Source organism: Mastacembelus armatus, chromosome 10, assembly GCF_900324485.2.
Source record: "Mastacembelus armatus chromosome 10, fMasArm1.2, whole genome shotgun sequence".
Taxonomy (NCBI): domain Eukaryota; kingdom Metazoa; phylum Chordata; class Actinopteri; order Synbranchiformes; family Mastacembelidae; genus Mastacembelus; species Mastacembelus armatus.
In genome coordinates, this window is record NC_046642.1 from 6,740,414 (window position 1) to 6,757,743 (window position 17,330).

General features: G+C 37.0%; 3 protein-coding genes across 4 annotated transcripts; 2 read left to right on the forward strand and 1 right to left on the reverse strand.

Annotated features, from left to right (window-relative positions):
* The first annotated feature begins 4,019 nt into the window (after positions 1-4,019).
* On the forward strand, positions 4,020-5,632 carry LOC113144724 (uncharacterized). The gene is made up of 6 exons (XM_026330952.1): positions 4,020-4,063; positions 4,157-4,486; positions 4,641-4,994; positions 5,103-5,234; positions 5,365-5,420; positions 5,519-5,632. The coding sequence occupies exons 1-6, from the start codon at positions 4,021-4,023 to the stop codon at positions 5,630-5,632; spliced, it is 1,029 nt and encodes a 342-aa protein (XP_026186737.1). The 5' UTR covers position 4,020.
* Positions 5,633-7,140: 1,508 nt separating this feature from the next.
* LOC113144068 (signal-regulatory protein beta-2-like) lies at positions 7,141-9,690 on the forward strand. 2 transcript variants are annotated; one of them, XM_026329774.1, is made up of 6 exons: positions 7,346-7,688; positions 7,819-8,145; positions 8,332-8,682; positions 8,841-8,969; positions 9,042-9,088; positions 9,173-9,690. In XM_026329774.1, exons 1-6 carry the CDS (start codon positions 7,646-7,648, stop codon positions 9,305-9,307), a joined length of 1,032 nt encoding a protein of 343 aa, XP_026185559.1. In that variant the 5' UTR covers positions 7,346-7,645; the 3' UTR covers positions 9,308-9,690. The 2 variants fall into 2 exon arrangements, with proteins under 2 accessions (XP_026185558.1, XP_026185559.1); XM_026329773.1 differs by having other exon boundaries at positions 7,141-7,688; positions 8,841-9,088.
* Positions 9,691-10,471: 781 nt separating this feature from the next.
* LOC113144073 (uncharacterized) lies at positions 10,472-13,675 on the reverse strand. The gene is made up of 6 exons (XM_026329780.2): positions 13,422-13,675; positions 12,931-13,272; positions 12,480-12,824; positions 12,158-12,292; positions 11,650-11,714; positions 10,472-10,805 (listed from the first exon to the last, which is right to left on the reverse strand). The coding sequence occupies exons 1-6, from the start codon at positions 13,462-13,464 to the stop codon at positions 10,677-10,679; spliced, it is 1,059 nt and encodes a 352-aa protein (XP_026185565.1). The 5' UTR covers positions 13,465-13,675; the 3' UTR covers positions 10,472-10,676.
* Positions 13,676-17,330: the final 3,655 nt, after the last annotated feature.

Below are 17,330 nucleotides of genomic sequence, written 5' to 3' on the forward strand. Positions count from 1 at the left end.
TGCCTTCCCACCCAAATGGAAGATTTAGAGACAAGATGATCAACGTGTACCAAGTAGAAACCATTGTGATTGGCTGATGCATAGAAAATGTACTTGACCCTAGATGAATCCAACAAAATCCATGCATTTAAGAGCTGTATAGAAATTTATTTTCAAAGCAGTTTTCTAATTTTGATTTAGTCCATGCTAAGAGTGAGAGCACTTTCTGTCTTTCAATATCATACCATCTGAGGTTTTCTGTTTTTGTGGCTGGCTTATTTTGGCACTGGAAATCTCATTGGAGCTATAAGCATTAATACCCACCGAATGCAAAGCTCTCTCAGCAAGAATAAAGTGACTGTAATTTTCTAATTTCTCAAAATTGATGGAATGAAGGAACCTCAAGGAACAGGATCAACCAGACAATCACAAGCTGTAAAAACAAAAATGTTTAGTCAGTATGCTCATGGAGTGCATTGCCTCAGACAAATGCTAATACCCAGCCGTAAGTAATCTGTCTTTAGAAGAAATGTAATTATTAAACTTCAGTTTAAGTGGTACAGACACACATGAAATGTACAGTTTGTCTTTAAAAGGTACTTTTCTTTTACTTTGTTCAATTATACTATAGTATATATACTTTATTAAATGGTCACTGCGTGCACAGTAAGAACTTTAAGGCAACCCAAATCAGCACATCAGCACTTTTTATCACATTCTCTTCTCTCTCTGACTGAGCAGAGAGAATCAGTCATTTTTGTAATAAAATCAACATGAACAGTAAAAGTGGAAATTAAACCGTTGTAATATGCAATAAATTTAGATGGAAACAGCAATTAACAGATGAGGATATTTTTATATTGCAGGTATTTTCAGTCTCTCATTCAAGAATATATAAAATACTAACATGGTTGTCAGATGAACAATGTTCCCTGTGTCTTTGTAGTCACATTGCCCTTTGTAAATGCATTCTGCATGTCTTGAAAACAAGCAGCAGCAAAGCCACATACAACTACCACCACCGACAGTCATACTGTGTGTGTGTGTGCGTGTGTGTGTGTGTGCGTGTGTGTGTGTGCGTGCGTGTGTGTGCGTGCGTGTGTGTGTGTGTGCGTGTGTGTGTGTGTGTGTGTGGTCTGCCCTTTGACCAACCGCTGAAGCTGTTTACGCAAAAGAAACATACCTCTGAGCTTAAACAGGATATAAATGAGGGTAAAGTTGCAAGTTATAAGAGGCCTCAGAAAAAACTTTTCAGTTAAGTTGATTATTTCTTTATATACTGTATGTTTATAATGTTTCAACTGTAAACAAATTGATTTTCCATTCACAGGTAATTTTGGGATAAAATCATAAATATTTAAAAGGTTTGCTAATCCAGCAATGGGTGAATTCAGACACACGCTAACACCTACTCATGTCATTTAAAGTTTCAAATTGACATAACGGCTTTTGGACTGAGGCAGGAAACCTCTGCACGCATACCTACTTGTTTCAAAGCTTTTCACCTTTAATATGCTGTGCTTTCTTGCTTTAATGTCAAGGAAGTGAATACTCACTATAATCTTTGTGTAGCAGAGGATACAATTGTGCATTGGTCACCTTTTCTATTTTTCTTATAATATTAGACTCATGAAAATATTAAATATTTGCAATTTTAATTTCTGTGTATTTCTGTGTATCTTTACTCTCCTGGGTTGAATGAAATTAGCTCAAAACATTTTAAACCTTAATAGTTTTTAATATCAATCCGTTAGTGGAACTCCTGCTCAATAACAAGAAAGTAAATTTTAAGAGAAGTTGGGAGGCTTGGTCTGCATCCTGCTCTCTACGCACACATGAGCAGATCTTGACAAGCGTACCCTGGTTTTTTGCACATATATGGGCAAAGATAGGAGGTTAAATCGCTCAAAGAGCTGGTTGACATAAGTGAGTATGAACCACTCCCCGTTTCTCAGCAACTACCTAAAACAAAAAAGCACCAAACCGCATAGAAGTGAAAAGCAGACCTAGCATGGTGTGACTTGGCAAATGTGGGTGTCCAACCCTTCTCTAATTTGTTGTGCTATAACAGTGTGACTCTGTTTGGCCTTGTTGACAACACATAGCAATAGTAATCAGACCCAAGTCCCATGTTAGACGAAAACTAGAGAGTGAGACTGGAGCAAAAGTCCCTTTGAATGCACGTATTTAACAAATCTGACCACAACAGTGCTAAAGTTTCCATGCATCGCTTGTCTGTGCGCACAAGCAGAAAAACTACAAACAGCAAAACATGAGATAAAGCAAACACGCAGCGCTTCTATATTTAATCTCACTTCTAACTTGTTTTGTGGCCACCCTTATGAACTTTTAACTTTGTGTGTGTGTGTGGGCGTGGGGTGTGTGTTTACTTTCATGCTGTGTCCACTGCAAAACTGTACTAAACTAGTAACAAGCTGACATCAGGTAGCCAAGTGACGACTGACTGACCTGACCAGGTGCATTTTGAGTTGTCTGATAAAATTAGAAATGGTCAATCCAGCGTCTTTTATTTTTATGCTGCACACCTTGCATGTTGTCGTTTGTTTGTTAGGCTTTGTATGAAGTCATAATAACCAAATTTGATAACAAAAGGGATCCGGCTTGCCAGGACATTTCCCATGTTCATGACACAAATTCAATTTACTGCAGTTTACAGTCACCTGTGGCAAGGCGTGCCACGAAAGGGTTGTTTTCACTACCAACGGAGGACAGCAATGTGCCTTTGCTGTGTATATTCTGCCACAACACACTGCTCGTCAGAAATTTATGTTAATGCGCTAAAATAAAAAAAAATAAACAAACATTGTTCACGAGTCCCAAACATCAAGTCTGAGTCGAGTCTCAAGTGACTATATGTGCAGCTTAAGTGCATCTCAAGTCTAAATCGCAGACTTGAGTCCCCACCTCTGCTATAGATTATTAGTTTAGAGTGATCACTTGATGTAAAATCACTATGAAATCCCCACAGGGAATGAAAACAAATGTGTGTTTGCCCATTTGCATAGGCAATGATAAGAGGACCAGTTTGTCTTTAAACCACAGGATTGAGGACATTTTAGCTGGTCCCCGCAGCTGCCGAGGGCTGTTTGGGGGTTAAGTCTTAGGTATAGACTTAGGTCAAGGACTGGCAACATTTACCTGACTTAGTGAAGGTGTCAGAAGGTTGCATTCTGCAATCTCACCACTAGATGCCACTAAATCTTTCACATTTTACACACAGGTTAAATGTGAGTCCAAGTCCCCATCTCTGGTAGATGGTTGCATGGTGTTTCATGATTACCACCAATAGCCAGTGGTAATCATGACAGACCTGATGATTTAAAACAGCATGCTGGTGTTTAAAAACCTAAAATATTAAATATACTGTAATACTCTTATTTTATGGTGTTATTTTTGATGCAGCTTTTTGAAAGTAGTTTGAGCAGCTATTTTTCAGCACGAACATTGGGGTCCAGTCTATCGCTGCCATTTGTGAATATATTAATCTTGCCAAGCCTAAAATGTAATAGAAATTCCCTAACCTTCAAAGGACAATTAAACAATCTTGATGTATTTAACTTCAGCAGCAATGCACTGAACACGTACTTCACCCAGAAAATCTGAGAAAACCAACTGGACGGCAGTATTGTTGTTTAAATCGTGTAAGTTCCCATGCGCATGTTGTTGTAATTAGTAAAACTATCATTTAGTGTTTTGCATCTTGCAACTAGATATTTTGCTGTTGATTCCCCACAGAAGAAATGCTGTAAAAAGTTTGCATCTTTTATATCCAGTAAAACAGCTTTTGTTTCTACTGTCAGTTGTAAGAACTCAATGTGTGATGACTACAGAGTGCAGCTGATGTTTCATGTGTTTAATTTGGAAAGTTTGGTTGACATATTTCCACTGGGGTGGTAAAATGAAACGCCAACATAACAAGAGGCCAATCAGATTGCTTCAAAATTGGTTCCTCCCATTTGTGAAATGATTACATTAAGGGGAATTATCTTCTAATGTATTCCAAATCAGCAACATACAAAAATGCTGATCATATTCTATTTTCTGCTGATGCTCCAAGTTGGGCGTAAGTAATCTATATGATTAAATATATTGTTGGCTTATTAGGGTGGCATATTCCTGTGGTTAATAACTGTTCTGTGTTAAACTTATTTTTCAGGATGCACATATGATCACAACTTTGTGATAAAGACAGCTGCTGTTGGAGAAAATGTGGTTCTGACATGTACACGGCAGCCATCTGAAGCAGTTGCAACACTTTATTGGATTAAATTTGTTGCTGGAAATGTACCTGAAATCTTGGGGAAAACATTTAACTTTGATCATGATGAAGAAAATAGAATTTCTCACATTACAACAAAGCAAGAGCCTGAAAAATTTGTTCTACATATTACAGACACGAAGCTGAGTGATACAGCATTTTACTACTGTTTAAAAACACGAAGTCGTAACATCACTTTTGTGAAAGGAATATTTCTCAGAATCACAGGTAAATCTACCAAAAACTGTAATAGTGTTATTTGTGTTTATTTCTGACTGTATTTAAACAGTATTTTCTTATCTTTGTATTTAGCATTTTATACAAAGTTTTATTACATGTGAACATGTTTAAATATGTAAACATGTGTTTGCAATTTTTCCAGGACCAGAGTCTAACATCATTGCTGTCATTCAAGACTTTTCATCTGATCCAGTCCGTCCAGGAGACTCAGTGACTCTGCAGTGTTCAGTCCTCTCTGACTCTGAGAGCGACACGTGTCCAAGAGATCACAGTGTGTACTGGTTCAGAGCTGGATCAGATGAATCTCTTCCCAGTTTAATTTATGCCCCAAAAAACAGTGATCAGTGTGAGAGGAGTCCAGAGGTTCCCTCTCAACAGAAATGTGTCTACAACTTCTCAAAGAACATCAGCTCCTCTGATGCTGGGACTTATTACTGTGCTGTGGCCACATGTGGACAGATATTATTTGGGAATGGAACAAAACTGGACATTGAAGGTAACTATATTTCATTATTATGTATAATAAGTAAATTATCTTAATAACTTATTGTCCTATCAAATATTCTATGTTTTTCTGTTTGCTAACTTTTATTTAATGTTTTAGTCGTCAGCACATGTGATTCACAAAAGGACAGTCTGATTCTCTTTCTGGTGTGTGCCGCTTTGGCTCTAAGTCTGATTGTTATAGCCGTCCTTGTTTATGCCATCGGGAAAAAATCTTGTGATTGTTGTAACGGTAAGAGAAGTTAGTAATACATTGTTCAATTAAATTGCTTTTCCTTCAAAATCAAACATTTGTGATGTGTATAAGTATCATTCGTCTTTAATCTTATGAGTCATGTTGTACTAACATTGTCATAATGTAGATGCTGTTGGTCTGCAACACACTGAAACAGTCAGTGGCAGTCAGCAAAGTCAGCAGGTAGAGAATTCAAAGATATAGCAAAAAAAAAAACAAATGCATGTGACATGCATGTGTTAAAATCTGTCATTTTTAATGTTTCACTTTTATTTCCTCAGAGAAATGAGGACTCTTTGGTTTATTCTACTGCAGTTTTCCCAAGGAGAAAATCAGGGAAAAGAACCAGAAGGGCAAAGGAGACAGTCTACACTGATGTCTCACACAGGATTTAACGAATGTGTGTGTTTTTCAGCAGCGCTGGTGCTTGCTATTTGCCTGAGATGTTGTTATTGTAATATATTGTTTGTATAATTTTGACGTTTTATTGCAAAAATTCAAAAATAATTATTTACTGTTCATTCACAAAAAGAAATAAGTCAATATTTTTGCAAAAATAACCACAAAATAGTTTTTGGTAATAGCCTTTAAGAGCAGTGAAAAGGGTTATGTTTCTGTGCTCTCCAGGGACGTTCGCAATTGTATCAGTGTGTTTCCTTTAATAAACATCGAGATTTAAAATGAACACCTATTCACATTTTTATTTTAAGCTCACTATATAAATATGTCTTACTTTTAATTGTAGTCATTATAGGCATCTACTGTAATAAAGCCTGAATGGTTGAATATCATGTTTAATGTTTGCAGCACTATAAAGAACTAAAAAGGTAAAGTGCCATAATAGTTCTACATTGCTTCATTCATTTTTCTAAAACATACTATGACCCCAAGGCCAATATCTGAATTCACTAACCTTTTTTCATTACCATGAGCACTTCACAGTGCAACCACTTTCTACAGAAAAACACTTAATATTCAAATAAAAGTCATATGAAAAAAATCCACTTCGGACACAAACTAAATACCAGTAGCTAAAAACTAAGCTCAAAGGGTTCATGGGAACTGTATGCATATTGTTTATTGCTCGCATGATGCATGTGTGCCCCCAAGCAAACCTTTTGTCGCTGATCATATTTGATTTAACCAAAGCAAATACAACAAAAACAGTATAAACTATCAAGCAGGTGTGATAAATTCTTCTGAAAATGAAGACACTTATTATATGAATCATGTATCTGTGTGTTCTGTAAAGATATGATTGTGGTGTAACCACAACAAGGTTATGTTGGTTATGTTTAAGCTTTGGAGATCACTGATTAGAAATGTTGTAACAGATTTCTGTGGGAGGTGTATGTATTTTTGTGACACTTACAGTATACCTACACAGAAAGAATTTTAGGGTTTTTTTCCAACACTGTTTGCCTTAAGTATGTCTGATTTTTATTCACACAATGCAACAGGAGTTTATTTGTAAGTTCTAAAGTCTGTTTTCCTGCATATTTTGCTTGTATAATGACAGCAGGCTCCAGAAGTGACAGTATCAGGTAGTCGGTCCATATGCATGTCCATGACATGCATATGTTTTGCCATCACTTTTGAACAAGGTGGATCACATTTTATAATGATGTCACATTTCTTGAGGACTGGCATAAATCTTGGTACAGACGTTTTTGTTCTTTACAGGATAAGTGAAAGTAACTTTGCTAATTCTGTCTCTTTATCCAATACTATGGTCACAACAAAATTTCAGTTTGTTCAATATTTTAATTTATGACTAAAATCCCTAGCTACCTTGTGTTTGGTACTGCTCAGGTTTGCTATTTAGTTATTATCATTGCCATTGTTGTATTGACCAGTGGGATAGTGGAGCCAGGACATAGAAGTTGTGGTAACTTTTTATTGTAAAAACAAATGGTGTAATGTTTTACTTTTTAGGACTGATATCAGAGTAGATAGATTTATACTTGTATTCTATACATTGACAAGAAGCCCAGAGCATCTCAGAATGTGCTGGTCTTCATTCTGCACACTGCCTCACAGATTGCTTTCATTTTTGCTTTCATGTTTTTTTTTGCAGATTTGGTTTTAAATCCTGTTTTTTTTTCTCTCTCTTATAAAGTGAAATCATGCATCTATATCCACTGTGTTGACTGTTAATACCAAACATTAAGTAAGGACAAAGCAAGTCTGGTAAAAGGACAATATTCTTCCTGAGTCATAAAACTAAGAATGGACTATGCTTACATAACTAGGGCACTCTGAAACCAATATGACAGGAAGTACACCTTTGAAACTACAGTATATCCTGTGTTAAGCAATCATATGCATTTCTTGGACCTGCGAAGACCCCCTTGCCTCTTTCACTCACTGACATACCAGCAAATCTACTGACTTCGGACAATGTCAAGATGTTCGCGTTGTGGATTTCGCTGCTTGTTCTTCATCAAGGATGTAAGTGCTCTTTTATTCTGTCCAAACTTTTTCTAAAAATATAATTAACATGTCAGTCAGACTGTTTTGAATTCTTTTTCCACACTATACACTATTTTTTAATTTCTAAAAGTTTTTCTTTTTCTTTTAGACTCGCTGGTTCCAGTTATCACTGTTCAATTTGGTGAACCTGCAACCCTCACATGTGTTTTACCTAATAAAGAGCTCAGCAGTAGAACTCTCCAATGGTACAAGCAGAGGGCTGGAGAAACTCTCCAAATTGTAGTTACACTCTGGAAAACTACTGCACCTGAGTACGGACCAGAGTTTACTGAATCACGATTAGCGGTAAATTATGATAAGACTTTCAGCAACCTGACCATTTTGAGGACAGTTCCTGAAGATGAGGGAATGTATCACTGTGCAATCATGGAGTGGGTTCATATTGAATGGAGTGGCACATATTTGTCAGTGAAAGGTAATAATGTGATCCGTGTTTACAGACGTGAAGTTTCTTGAAAAATGTTTTGTAATTGTTGTTAATTTGATAAAACTATCAAAGTCAATCTAATTCAAGTATGAGATGTAATGATTTTAAAGTTGTCAGAATGGATTGGGGGGACCTCAATATGCTCGAGTTAAAAACCACTTTTCTGTCACACAGGAAACTCTCAGAGGACGTCAAACTATTCAGTTGTTCAGTCGACAGTATCTGATCCAGTCCGTCCAGGAGACTCAGTGACTCTGCAGTGTTCAGTCCTCTCTGACTCTGAGAGCGACACGTGTCCAAGAAATCACAGTGTGTACTGGTTCAGAGCTGGATCAGATGAATCTCATCCAAACATCATCTACACTAATGGAAATAATGAATGTGAGAAGAGATCTGACACTGTGAAGAGCTGTGTTTATCACTTCTCTGTGGACATCAGCTCCTCTGATGCTGGGACTTATTACTGTGCTGTGGCCACATGTGGACAGATATTATTTGGAAATGGAACAAAACTGGACATTGACGGTAACTATATCATTGTTTTAGGAGGTGTCAGATAATACAGCAAGTCAAATACAGTCTGTTAAGATCAACTATTCTCAATTTTCATTTTATCTGTAGTAACATATTACTAGGAGTTATTACTAAATATAAGTTACTTTTACTCATTTTACTCATTTCAGGAACCAGCCTGTGGTCACAGTCAGCCAGTGTTACTGTATTTCTCCAGGGCGGTATCGCAGTGTTGAGCATCATTGTTATAGCATTCTTCATTTATGCCATCAAGAAAAACAAGTGTGACTCTGACAATGGTAATATAAGTACATTAACTTATTTTAAACTACTGCAACACTTTTTATATATTTTTTTGTTTCATTACACAGCTGCTGTCGACCGACAGACAACCAGTGGTGGTCTGAAATGTCAACAGGTAAAGTATTTAAAGGTAACAATCACTTTAGCAAATCACACGTCAACATTATTTTAAAGTTTGTCATCTTCTATATTTTCTCAGAGGTATGAGGACGCATGGGATTATTCTGCTGTCATCTTTACTGTGATGAAAACTGACAATGGTGCAAAAAAGGCTGCAAAAAGTGCAGAGAGAGAGAAGATCTATGCTGCTGTGAAGGCTTTTCGATTGGATTAGTGAGTCTGTTTGTCATCAGCTGGTACAGTGTGATGTAGCTGATATTTAAAGCTAATGACTGTAATCTGTGGCTATGAGGTACTGCTGTACATATTATGCTTTATATCATTCGCATATTTCAATAATATTTTGTCTTTATTTTTTAAAATAGTGAGATCATAGTTTAAGTTCTTTTACCTAAGTTGATCCCCCCCTAGTGGCTGGTTGTGGTACAATTCGTAAACCCTGCTCCTCTATGTTACTGGATGGGAGAGTACAAATCAAATACATTTTTCCTTAAGGTGATTTCTGTCTGTAATCTGTAGCTATGAGGTACTGCTGTACATATTATGCTGTATATCATTCTAATAATTAAATTGTGTTTTGTCCTTACAATTTAAAAATACTGAGTTCATCGACTGTATATAAATATGAGTAATAAGCTAACAAGCAGAGCTCCTCTTTTAAAGTCAGTCACCCCTTAGCTGCTGGTTATTGTACAAATCATAAACCCCGCCCCTCCATGTTGCTGGATTGGACAGTACAAATCGAATTTCTGTCATTTTAGTTACTGTAGTTGTGTGATTATGTAAAAAGAGATGTTTTTCAAATGATTGGCAGCTGTGACTTGCCCCCTGATACCTTGCCACTACTTCTGGTTGCTACTGTGCAGAATTTGGTTACAAAATGCATTACAAAGCAAGATGGCAGCCATGCTTTGGTTTCATTTTTGCATAGTGGCATGAAGTGGTGACACATTGTCCATTCTTTTAATATAGCAAATGATTTAAATAAATGTTAGGGGCATCCCTGAGCTGCAGTGTGTCTAGTTGGAGTCTGGCCAGGGAACTTTATCGCATCTTCCTGACACTTATTTCCTGGAACTTCAGTTAAAATTACCCATCAATTACCCAAAAGAGTTTTTCCAAGAAGAAATTTATCAACTATGTTAATTCTGCAACATGAAGAAAAAATATGGAGACTGTCGAAAACAAGTCATTACCACTGATAGTTGTGAATACAGTTTAATTTAAGTCATGGTTGGTTTGTGAAATCCGCTAGAGATGTAAGACACACTGATCCAAGCCACTAATCCACTGATTTTTTTTTTTTTTTTTTTTTTTTATTGAGAGAAAGATAACACATAGTGAGCCAAGTAATAATGATTTGAATTAGAACTGAATATCAGGAAGACAGTAAAAGTAAGTTTATTGCATCAATTAATGGCAATAATCCTATTTTTGAACATGATTTATACAAATATGAAACTAAGTCAATAAAACAAATGTGCCAAAGTGCTGCTGTTGCTGTGACTGTGCAAACTAGGGTCTGATAACATGAACTAAGATGAGAGCCCCTGTAGGGGACCTTTGCACAGGCCCTTGTCTGCTCACAGGGAGGGATGTTGCTGGTTGACGTAATCAGCTGTAACAAGAGAGTACACACATTCTCCTGTCTCTTGTTTCACTCTACTGGAGAAATCCAGTGCTGCATTTTTGACTGGTTTTGCTTTATCATGCTGCAAGAAATAAAATTTGTGCATTAATGACAAATATTTTGAAGATTAAGGCTGTAACATCAAGAACTGTTAAGCTGGGTTGACGTCTGGAGAACAGGCTGATTGCTTTACATTGAGCTTAACATACAGTTGCAAAAAAAAAAGTAATGGCATTGTTTTACAAAAGTCACAAATAACAAACACAATGTTTGTCAGTACTTACAATGAACATACAAAGTGATGATGGAAAAGTGATGGCAACAGTGTTTTAATACCAGGGTGAACCACCTTTGGCAGCAATCACCTTAAGCAAATGCCTCTCATGTCTATGGAAAACACCTGCACAGCTTTCAGGAGCAATTTTGGGCCTGTCTTGCTTAAAAGAACTGATTGACTGGGCCACTCCAAAAGGTGGATTTCTGGTCTCCAGAGGTTTTCCATATTCGATTTGATCCTCAGGGTCATTGTCCTGCTCCATCATCCAGCTTCTTCTGAGCTTCTGATTTTGGGCAACCACCCTGACATTATCCTCTAGCATAATAAAACTGCCTTTGGAAGGATCATGAATCACTGATCATGGCCCACAGTAGCCACAGTACCAAATGACCTCCATTACACACAGTATGTGTGTACATATTGCCATTATTTTAAAACCATCTCCTTGCATGTTTATTTGGATGTGTTGCTGTTAATTTTCTGGTATGTCATGAATGTAAAGTCTGTTTTGTAAATTCAGTTTTTCTGCAACGTCTAAACAGTCTGTTTTCCTGTCTAGTGGATCTGGCTAGAGAACGTTTATCGTACTTCCATATCTGCATCACAATCACAAATAAAATGACACCGTTACTTATTTAGCAAATATTACCAAGTCATTTGAGTGATTTTCTGTTGAACTGTCATGTCTAATAGGACAGGAAACTCTCACTGATCCTGTGAGAAAAAAATAACAAAAAAATCTTAGGAACACATGTAGAAGGAACATGGATATTTCCAAACCATAAAGAAAACAAAACAAAGCAAAACAGATTAGACTGTTCTTTGTGACACATTGTCTTGCTGCAGTGATATTTTTACACTGTAACTCAATATGTTCTAAGACTCTGTTTGTCAAATGGAAACATAAAGTATTACAAATATTACTGTGCCATTGACTGCACCGTAATCACTTGGACCCTGACTGATAATATTTATTGAATAGCAGATTGGCACATGAGTTGGATGAAAGCATAGAATGGTGTCCCAAAAGAGATGAATAGATTCATTCATCCATCTAACAGTTTTGAAAATTAAATCATTTTATGGAGTCAGATATTTAATTTGAGGCATCAGAGACAAACATAGTTACTTCAAGGTGTAAATTATGTAGAGCCTACCTGTGCAGCATCCACAAGCTTTGCTGTGATTTACGTAGAAAATAAGACCAGCAATCACAGTCACACAGCAGACCAGCAGTACTCCAAGCACCAGAACAACTGGGTCCACCTCTGAACCTGACTCAGACAAACATCCTAAAAAACAATAACAATTTCTTTATTATGGTCTTTATTGAGGAAATAGTCACATGGCTTCATGTTTTAGCAACAATAAATCAGCCTCTTAAAGGCATAAAATTTGTGTTTATTCACATTTTAATATTTTTACAGTGTTAAATAAATATATGTCAGATTTCTTTCACTTAATACTGTGAATACCTACTTGTGTCCACTGTAGTTCCTTCACCAAACAGGATCTGTCCACATGTGACCACAGCACAGTAGTAAGTCCCAGCATCAGAGGAGTCCTGTATAGTTTTGGACCAACTGTAGACACAGCTCCTCTCCTCTGGTTCATTGCTCCTGTTTCTGTGAGTGTAAATGACGCCTGGACCAAATCGTCCTGATCTAGGTCTGAACCAGTGCACACTGTGTTCACCTGGACACTGGATGCTGTTTTCTTTGTTCTTGGAGAGAAGTGAACACTGGAGAGTCACTGAGTCGCCCAGCTGGACCGACTCAGTCTCTGGAGTTTGTTCCACATAGACAGTTTTCTGCTCATTAGGATCTGTGAGGTTTAGTTTACAAAGAGGCATCAAAACATTTCACACTTTAATAAATTTGTATGATTTATTGTAGAAATTGTTAATTTTCATAAGCACAAGACATTTTACCCTTCACAGCCAAGAATGTGCCATTGATGAAAGCAAATGTAAACGTTGTTCCACTTTGACAGAGGTAAGTTGCTTCATCCTCTTTGCTCACATTTCTGATGTTAAGAAAATTCTGATCCTGCTGTTTTGTTATTGTGAAACGTGAGTTATTAAACTCTTCACTGAGTTTTGCTTTACCTACAGTTACAGTAGCAACTGTTTGGATCATGTGTCCCAGAGACTGTTTATACCAGATGAACAACTTGTTGTTCTCAGGGACTTGACACATGAAGGTAAAATTATCACCAGCTTCAACCACAGTAAAAGGGAGCAGGTGAGCAACCTCTGCAGTTTGAATCAGATCTGAAGAGAAAACAAATCAGTCAAAAATGTAAAGTATTACATTAAAGGCTTGTCTGATATGTAGGTATTACTATATTTTAACACACAGTATAGTACTGACAGTAGTTTACAGTAGTATTTTGTTCACACTAGATAAAAATATCACTTACACGCTGTACCAAGAAGAATCAAAGCAGCCAGTCGGTCGACCATTGTGGTCCAACAGCTTGTCTTATGCTACTGATGTCTTGCTGCTCAAATGGAAGATTTAGTCACAAGGTTTACAAAGAAGAAACCATCCTGATTGGCTGAAGTGTAAAAAATGGCCTTCCCCCTACACTTAGCAAACCTTTGATCATCAACATCTTAGTTGTCCTTGTACTATTTTCCAAAGAGATGTCTCCATTCTGAAATACTTAAAGAATTTTATCTTTATGTTAAAAAAAACTTTTTCACATTATGTTCATACAGGTGATTTTTCATGAACATCACAAAGGCTGTTGTTTCTAAAACTTATTTTCTCTGTGTGTCTGTTCACTTTTGTAGGTTTGCTTCAGTTGAATTCTCTGGTTCCTCCCTCATCATAGCAGAATAGACAAGACTCTGTTGTTTATTTAACACACTGATCTCACAGTTAAACACTTTACCTGTTGACTGATTTCCTGGAGCCCAGTTTGTGTCTCTCACTCATAGCTGCTGTTAGCATCAGCAAACATGATGAGAACCAAAAACAAAGTTGTACCAGAGCGTCTCATAGTAGAGCTGCTGGCATAGCTGCAACACACGACTGAACACCTAAAGCTGACAGGGTGTGTTGATGAAAGTAGCTGCAGGATGAGCAGTCTACCTTCACACTGAAGCTGTTTACTGACCATCAGCACCTCAGCCCAGTCTTTGCATTCAGAGTGTCAGGAGTCATGTTCTCACTTTACCAGCATCACACACTTCAGTCTGAATAAAATCTCTTTTTAAGACATAAATTTTAAGTTAGACCTGTGTCTTTCAACCTGCTGTACTTTGCTTTTTTCATTATTAAACATATAAAAACATACATTAAATTAAAATGTTAGGGGTCAACTAAAATGAACAAAGCCATTTGTCTTTGTGGTTTCACTGCAGATGACATCTGTCATGAGATCAAGTAAAGCCACAGGCAGCAGCTTCACTTTAGACAAAGCTGTGCTGCAGCATTTCTCCTCCCTTTGACCAACCACTGAAGCTGTTTACTCAGAACAGACCTGACTATGAGCTTCAACAGGATGTGTAGTGAGGGGAGAGCTACATGAGGCGTCACCAGGATCATTTTAGATGAACAAGCTGAAATGACAGTTTTAGTTTTACTTATTTGAAAAGTACAAATAATGTTTATATTTCTCAGGTTTGAAATGTTTAACCACAAATATTCTATGAGCTTAACACAATCCTTATATCTCCTTTAACTACTCCTCATCGTGATGATACTAATAATAATTATAAAATAATATACCACAGTTGTACTTTGGTATGTTATTTTATATTCTTTTATAGTATTTGGTATATTTAGTTGCTATATTTAGTTTTGCAAAACTGCTGAACCTGTTTCTCAAAAATCCAACAAACTTATCACAGTTAAAATGCTGCTGAAAAAGCATCAAACCACACACAGGCTTGATTTTAGTCTTTAACTACTCCTGTGAGTCGTTGTGATTCTACTAATAATTATAAAATAATATACCAAAGTTGTATTTTAGTTGGTCTTTTAAAAAAGACAGAACATCAGTGTGAGTCCAGTGGTCTGAGATTAAAACATAGTGACAGAGAAGAAAAGCTCCTTTATATTCACACCTCAGTTTGAAAGCTCGACCACAACAGTGCTGAAGTTTCCGTGCATCATTTGTTTGTCAGTGGTGACTGAATGCATGTTTATGTGTTTATGTGTGAAAGTACAAAGCAGGACCCAAAGTACATCAAAGTATTTACTGCAGGGCTTTTGTTTTAAATCACATTGTACAGTTTCTGCTCATCATTTTAGTGTTAAAACAGGGACCCTAAACAATGAGTGTGCTACACGTAATAAAAAATAAACTCATTTTGTGTGACAATATTTAAACAGATCTAAATTTAAAGGGATTAGTGCATTAGCCCTAATGAAGTCACGTGCTTTCAGACAGGCACAACGCTCTGTGCTGCCTGTCTGCTGCAACTCCAGATCTCAGGACACTTTCTGGAGTTTATATGTTAAATCAGACACATTTAATCCACACCAACTTCAACCTGCTTTCAGTTTTTAAAACAGCTACATCACTATAACTAATTGCTAATTATATTTGTTGCCCACTATTTTAATAATCAATTTTTATTGATTTTATTGATTAGTTGTTGCAGCCCTACATTGAATAATGTATATGTGTTGTGTGGTCAGCATTTTGTCGGTAGGTCATTCATGTATACATACATGGTCCTTTTCATTTTCCATTTTAAAACTCAAACACATGGTGCTCTGGTAAAAGCTGCTTTCAGTTGTTCCATTACAAACACACTCTGCACATGTGATACTGTTTCAGACACCTCCACTCTACTTTGATAAAACGTTTGATGCCAGAGTTCATGTTGTTCGTACTAAACTACATAATATTTTCAGGTTCCAGTTACTGAGACTCTGTCCACCTCAACCTGGATTTCTTTGTATTATTCACATTGGCATTTTCAGGTACAACTTTTAAACATGAAATTCTGTATGCATAGTCTCTCATGCTGCCTCACACAAGGTCTTTAGTCCAAGTCTCAGCTGGGTTATTTTACACAAGTTTCCTCTCTCACACCAGTTGAATCAGAAACTGAGAGCGGTGCTCTGGTACTGCCCTTCACTCGTCCCCTGAATAGAGATGAAGTAAGTTTAGAGGATGGAGGCTGTGACCACAACCACCTCCTCTGCTCTGTGTGTTGTTCTTCCTGTTCAAGTGACTGGCATGAAGAGTGGGAGGGTCATCACTGATGATGTGGAGCTTCTGAATTGGCTGCTCATCCAATATATAAGATGGTTCTTGTCTCTTTGTGTGTCACTGATGCAAAGGCTGTTTTTGAGAGTTTAACAGTGTGTAATGCAATCAACTAGAGTGGAGGCATGCCAGCTTTTCAGATTAACATAGTAATTACATTGTTAGTCTGCAAACTAAACAGTTACCTTTTCCTATGTCATAAACACATATATTCCTTAGGAGATATTTTTTTTAATCTGTACCTTAATTAATTGGCATGTCTTGTGTTTTCCTCCAGCCACTTCAATGTAAATTTGCTCTTCTTAGACCCTGTCTCTGCTCATCAGTTTAATTTGTTCTTATGGTAGCATTTTTCCTCATATCTGGAAAATTGCCCACAGTGTGTTCCATAAGATGCTGGGAATCTAGCAGTGAAATATTGGTTCCAGGTAACGTTTTAGGAAAACCATGATTTTGTGATGTATTTGCAAGCATTGTCATCATTTCATATTAAGTTTTGGCTCATGGTTGTATACACTTTATTTTCCATGCTTTCCATGTCATTTTTGGCATGTACAATACATTCAGAAAGAATTCTGACCCCCTTTACCTTTCTCTATTTCATCAGGTCGTAGCTTGATACAACACTTAAGTTCACTTTTTTTTTTTTTTTTCAGAAAAAACTGAAATATCATATCACATTTACAAAAGTATTAATATTTTCTACTCAGTACTTATTTGAAGCACCTTTGGTATCAATTGCAGTCTGTAGGTATGACACAACAAGCTTTGCACACTGGGTTTGGGGGATTTTCTGCCATTTTTTGCAAATCCCCTTAAGCTTGGTCAGGTTGGATAGTGACATCCATTTTCAGATCTCTCCAGAGATGTTAAACAGGGTTCAAGTCAGGGCTCTGGCTGGGCCACTCTAGGACATTCACAGATTTGTCCCCAAGCCACTTCAGTGATGTCTTGGCTGTGTGTTTAGGGTCGTCATCATGTTTGAAGGTGAACCTTTAGCCCAGTCTGAGGTCTTGAACACTGGGAAACAGGTTTTCACTGAAGATATTTCTGTACTTTTCTCCATTCATCTTTGCCTAAACCCAGACCAGTCCAATCAAT

What these genes read in the sequence shown, in the direction of transcription:
- LOC113144068 (XM_026329773.1), top strand. Translation starts at nt 7,646, where the DNA reads ATGTTCGCGTTGTGGATTTCGCTGCTTGTTCTTCATCAAGGAT. An exon ending in GCTTGTTCTTCATCAAGGAT is followed by an intron (nt 7,689 to 7,818) that starts GTAAGTGCTCTT and finishes TTTTTCTTTTAG; the next exon opens with ACTCGCTGGTTCCAGTTATC. An exon ending in CACATATTTGTCAGTGAAAG is followed by an intron (nt 8,146 to 8,331) that starts GTAATAATGTGA and finishes TCTGTCACACAG; the next exon opens with GAAACTCTCAGAGGACGTCA.
- LOC113144724 (XM_026330952.1), top strand. Translation starts at nt 4,021, where the DNA reads ATGCTGATCATATTCTATTTTCTGCTGATGCTCCAAGTTGGGC. An exon ending in AATATTTCTCAGAATCACAG is followed by an intron (nt 4,487 to 4,640) that starts GTAAATCTACCA and finishes CAATTTTTCCAG; the next exon opens with GACCAGAGTCTAACATCATT. An exon ending in GCAGTCAGCAAAGTCAGCAG is followed by an intron (nt 5,421 to 5,518) that starts GTAGAGAATTCA and finishes TTATTTCCTCAG; the next exon opens with AGAAATGAGGACTCTTTGGT.
- LOC113144073 (XM_026329780.2), bottom strand. Translation starts at nt 13,464, where the DNA reads ATGGTCGACCGACTGGCTGCTTTGATTCTTCTTGGTACAGCGT. An exon ending in CACATTCTTGGCTGTGAAGG is followed by an intron (nt 12,825 to 12,930) that starts GTAAAATGTCTT and finishes TAAACCTCACAG; the next exon opens with ATCCTAATGAGCAGAAAACT. An exon ending in AAAATCACTCAAATGACTTG is followed by an intron (nt 10,806 to 11,649) that starts GTAATATTTGCT and finishes TATTTCTTGCAG; the next exon opens with CATGATAAAGCAAAACCAGT.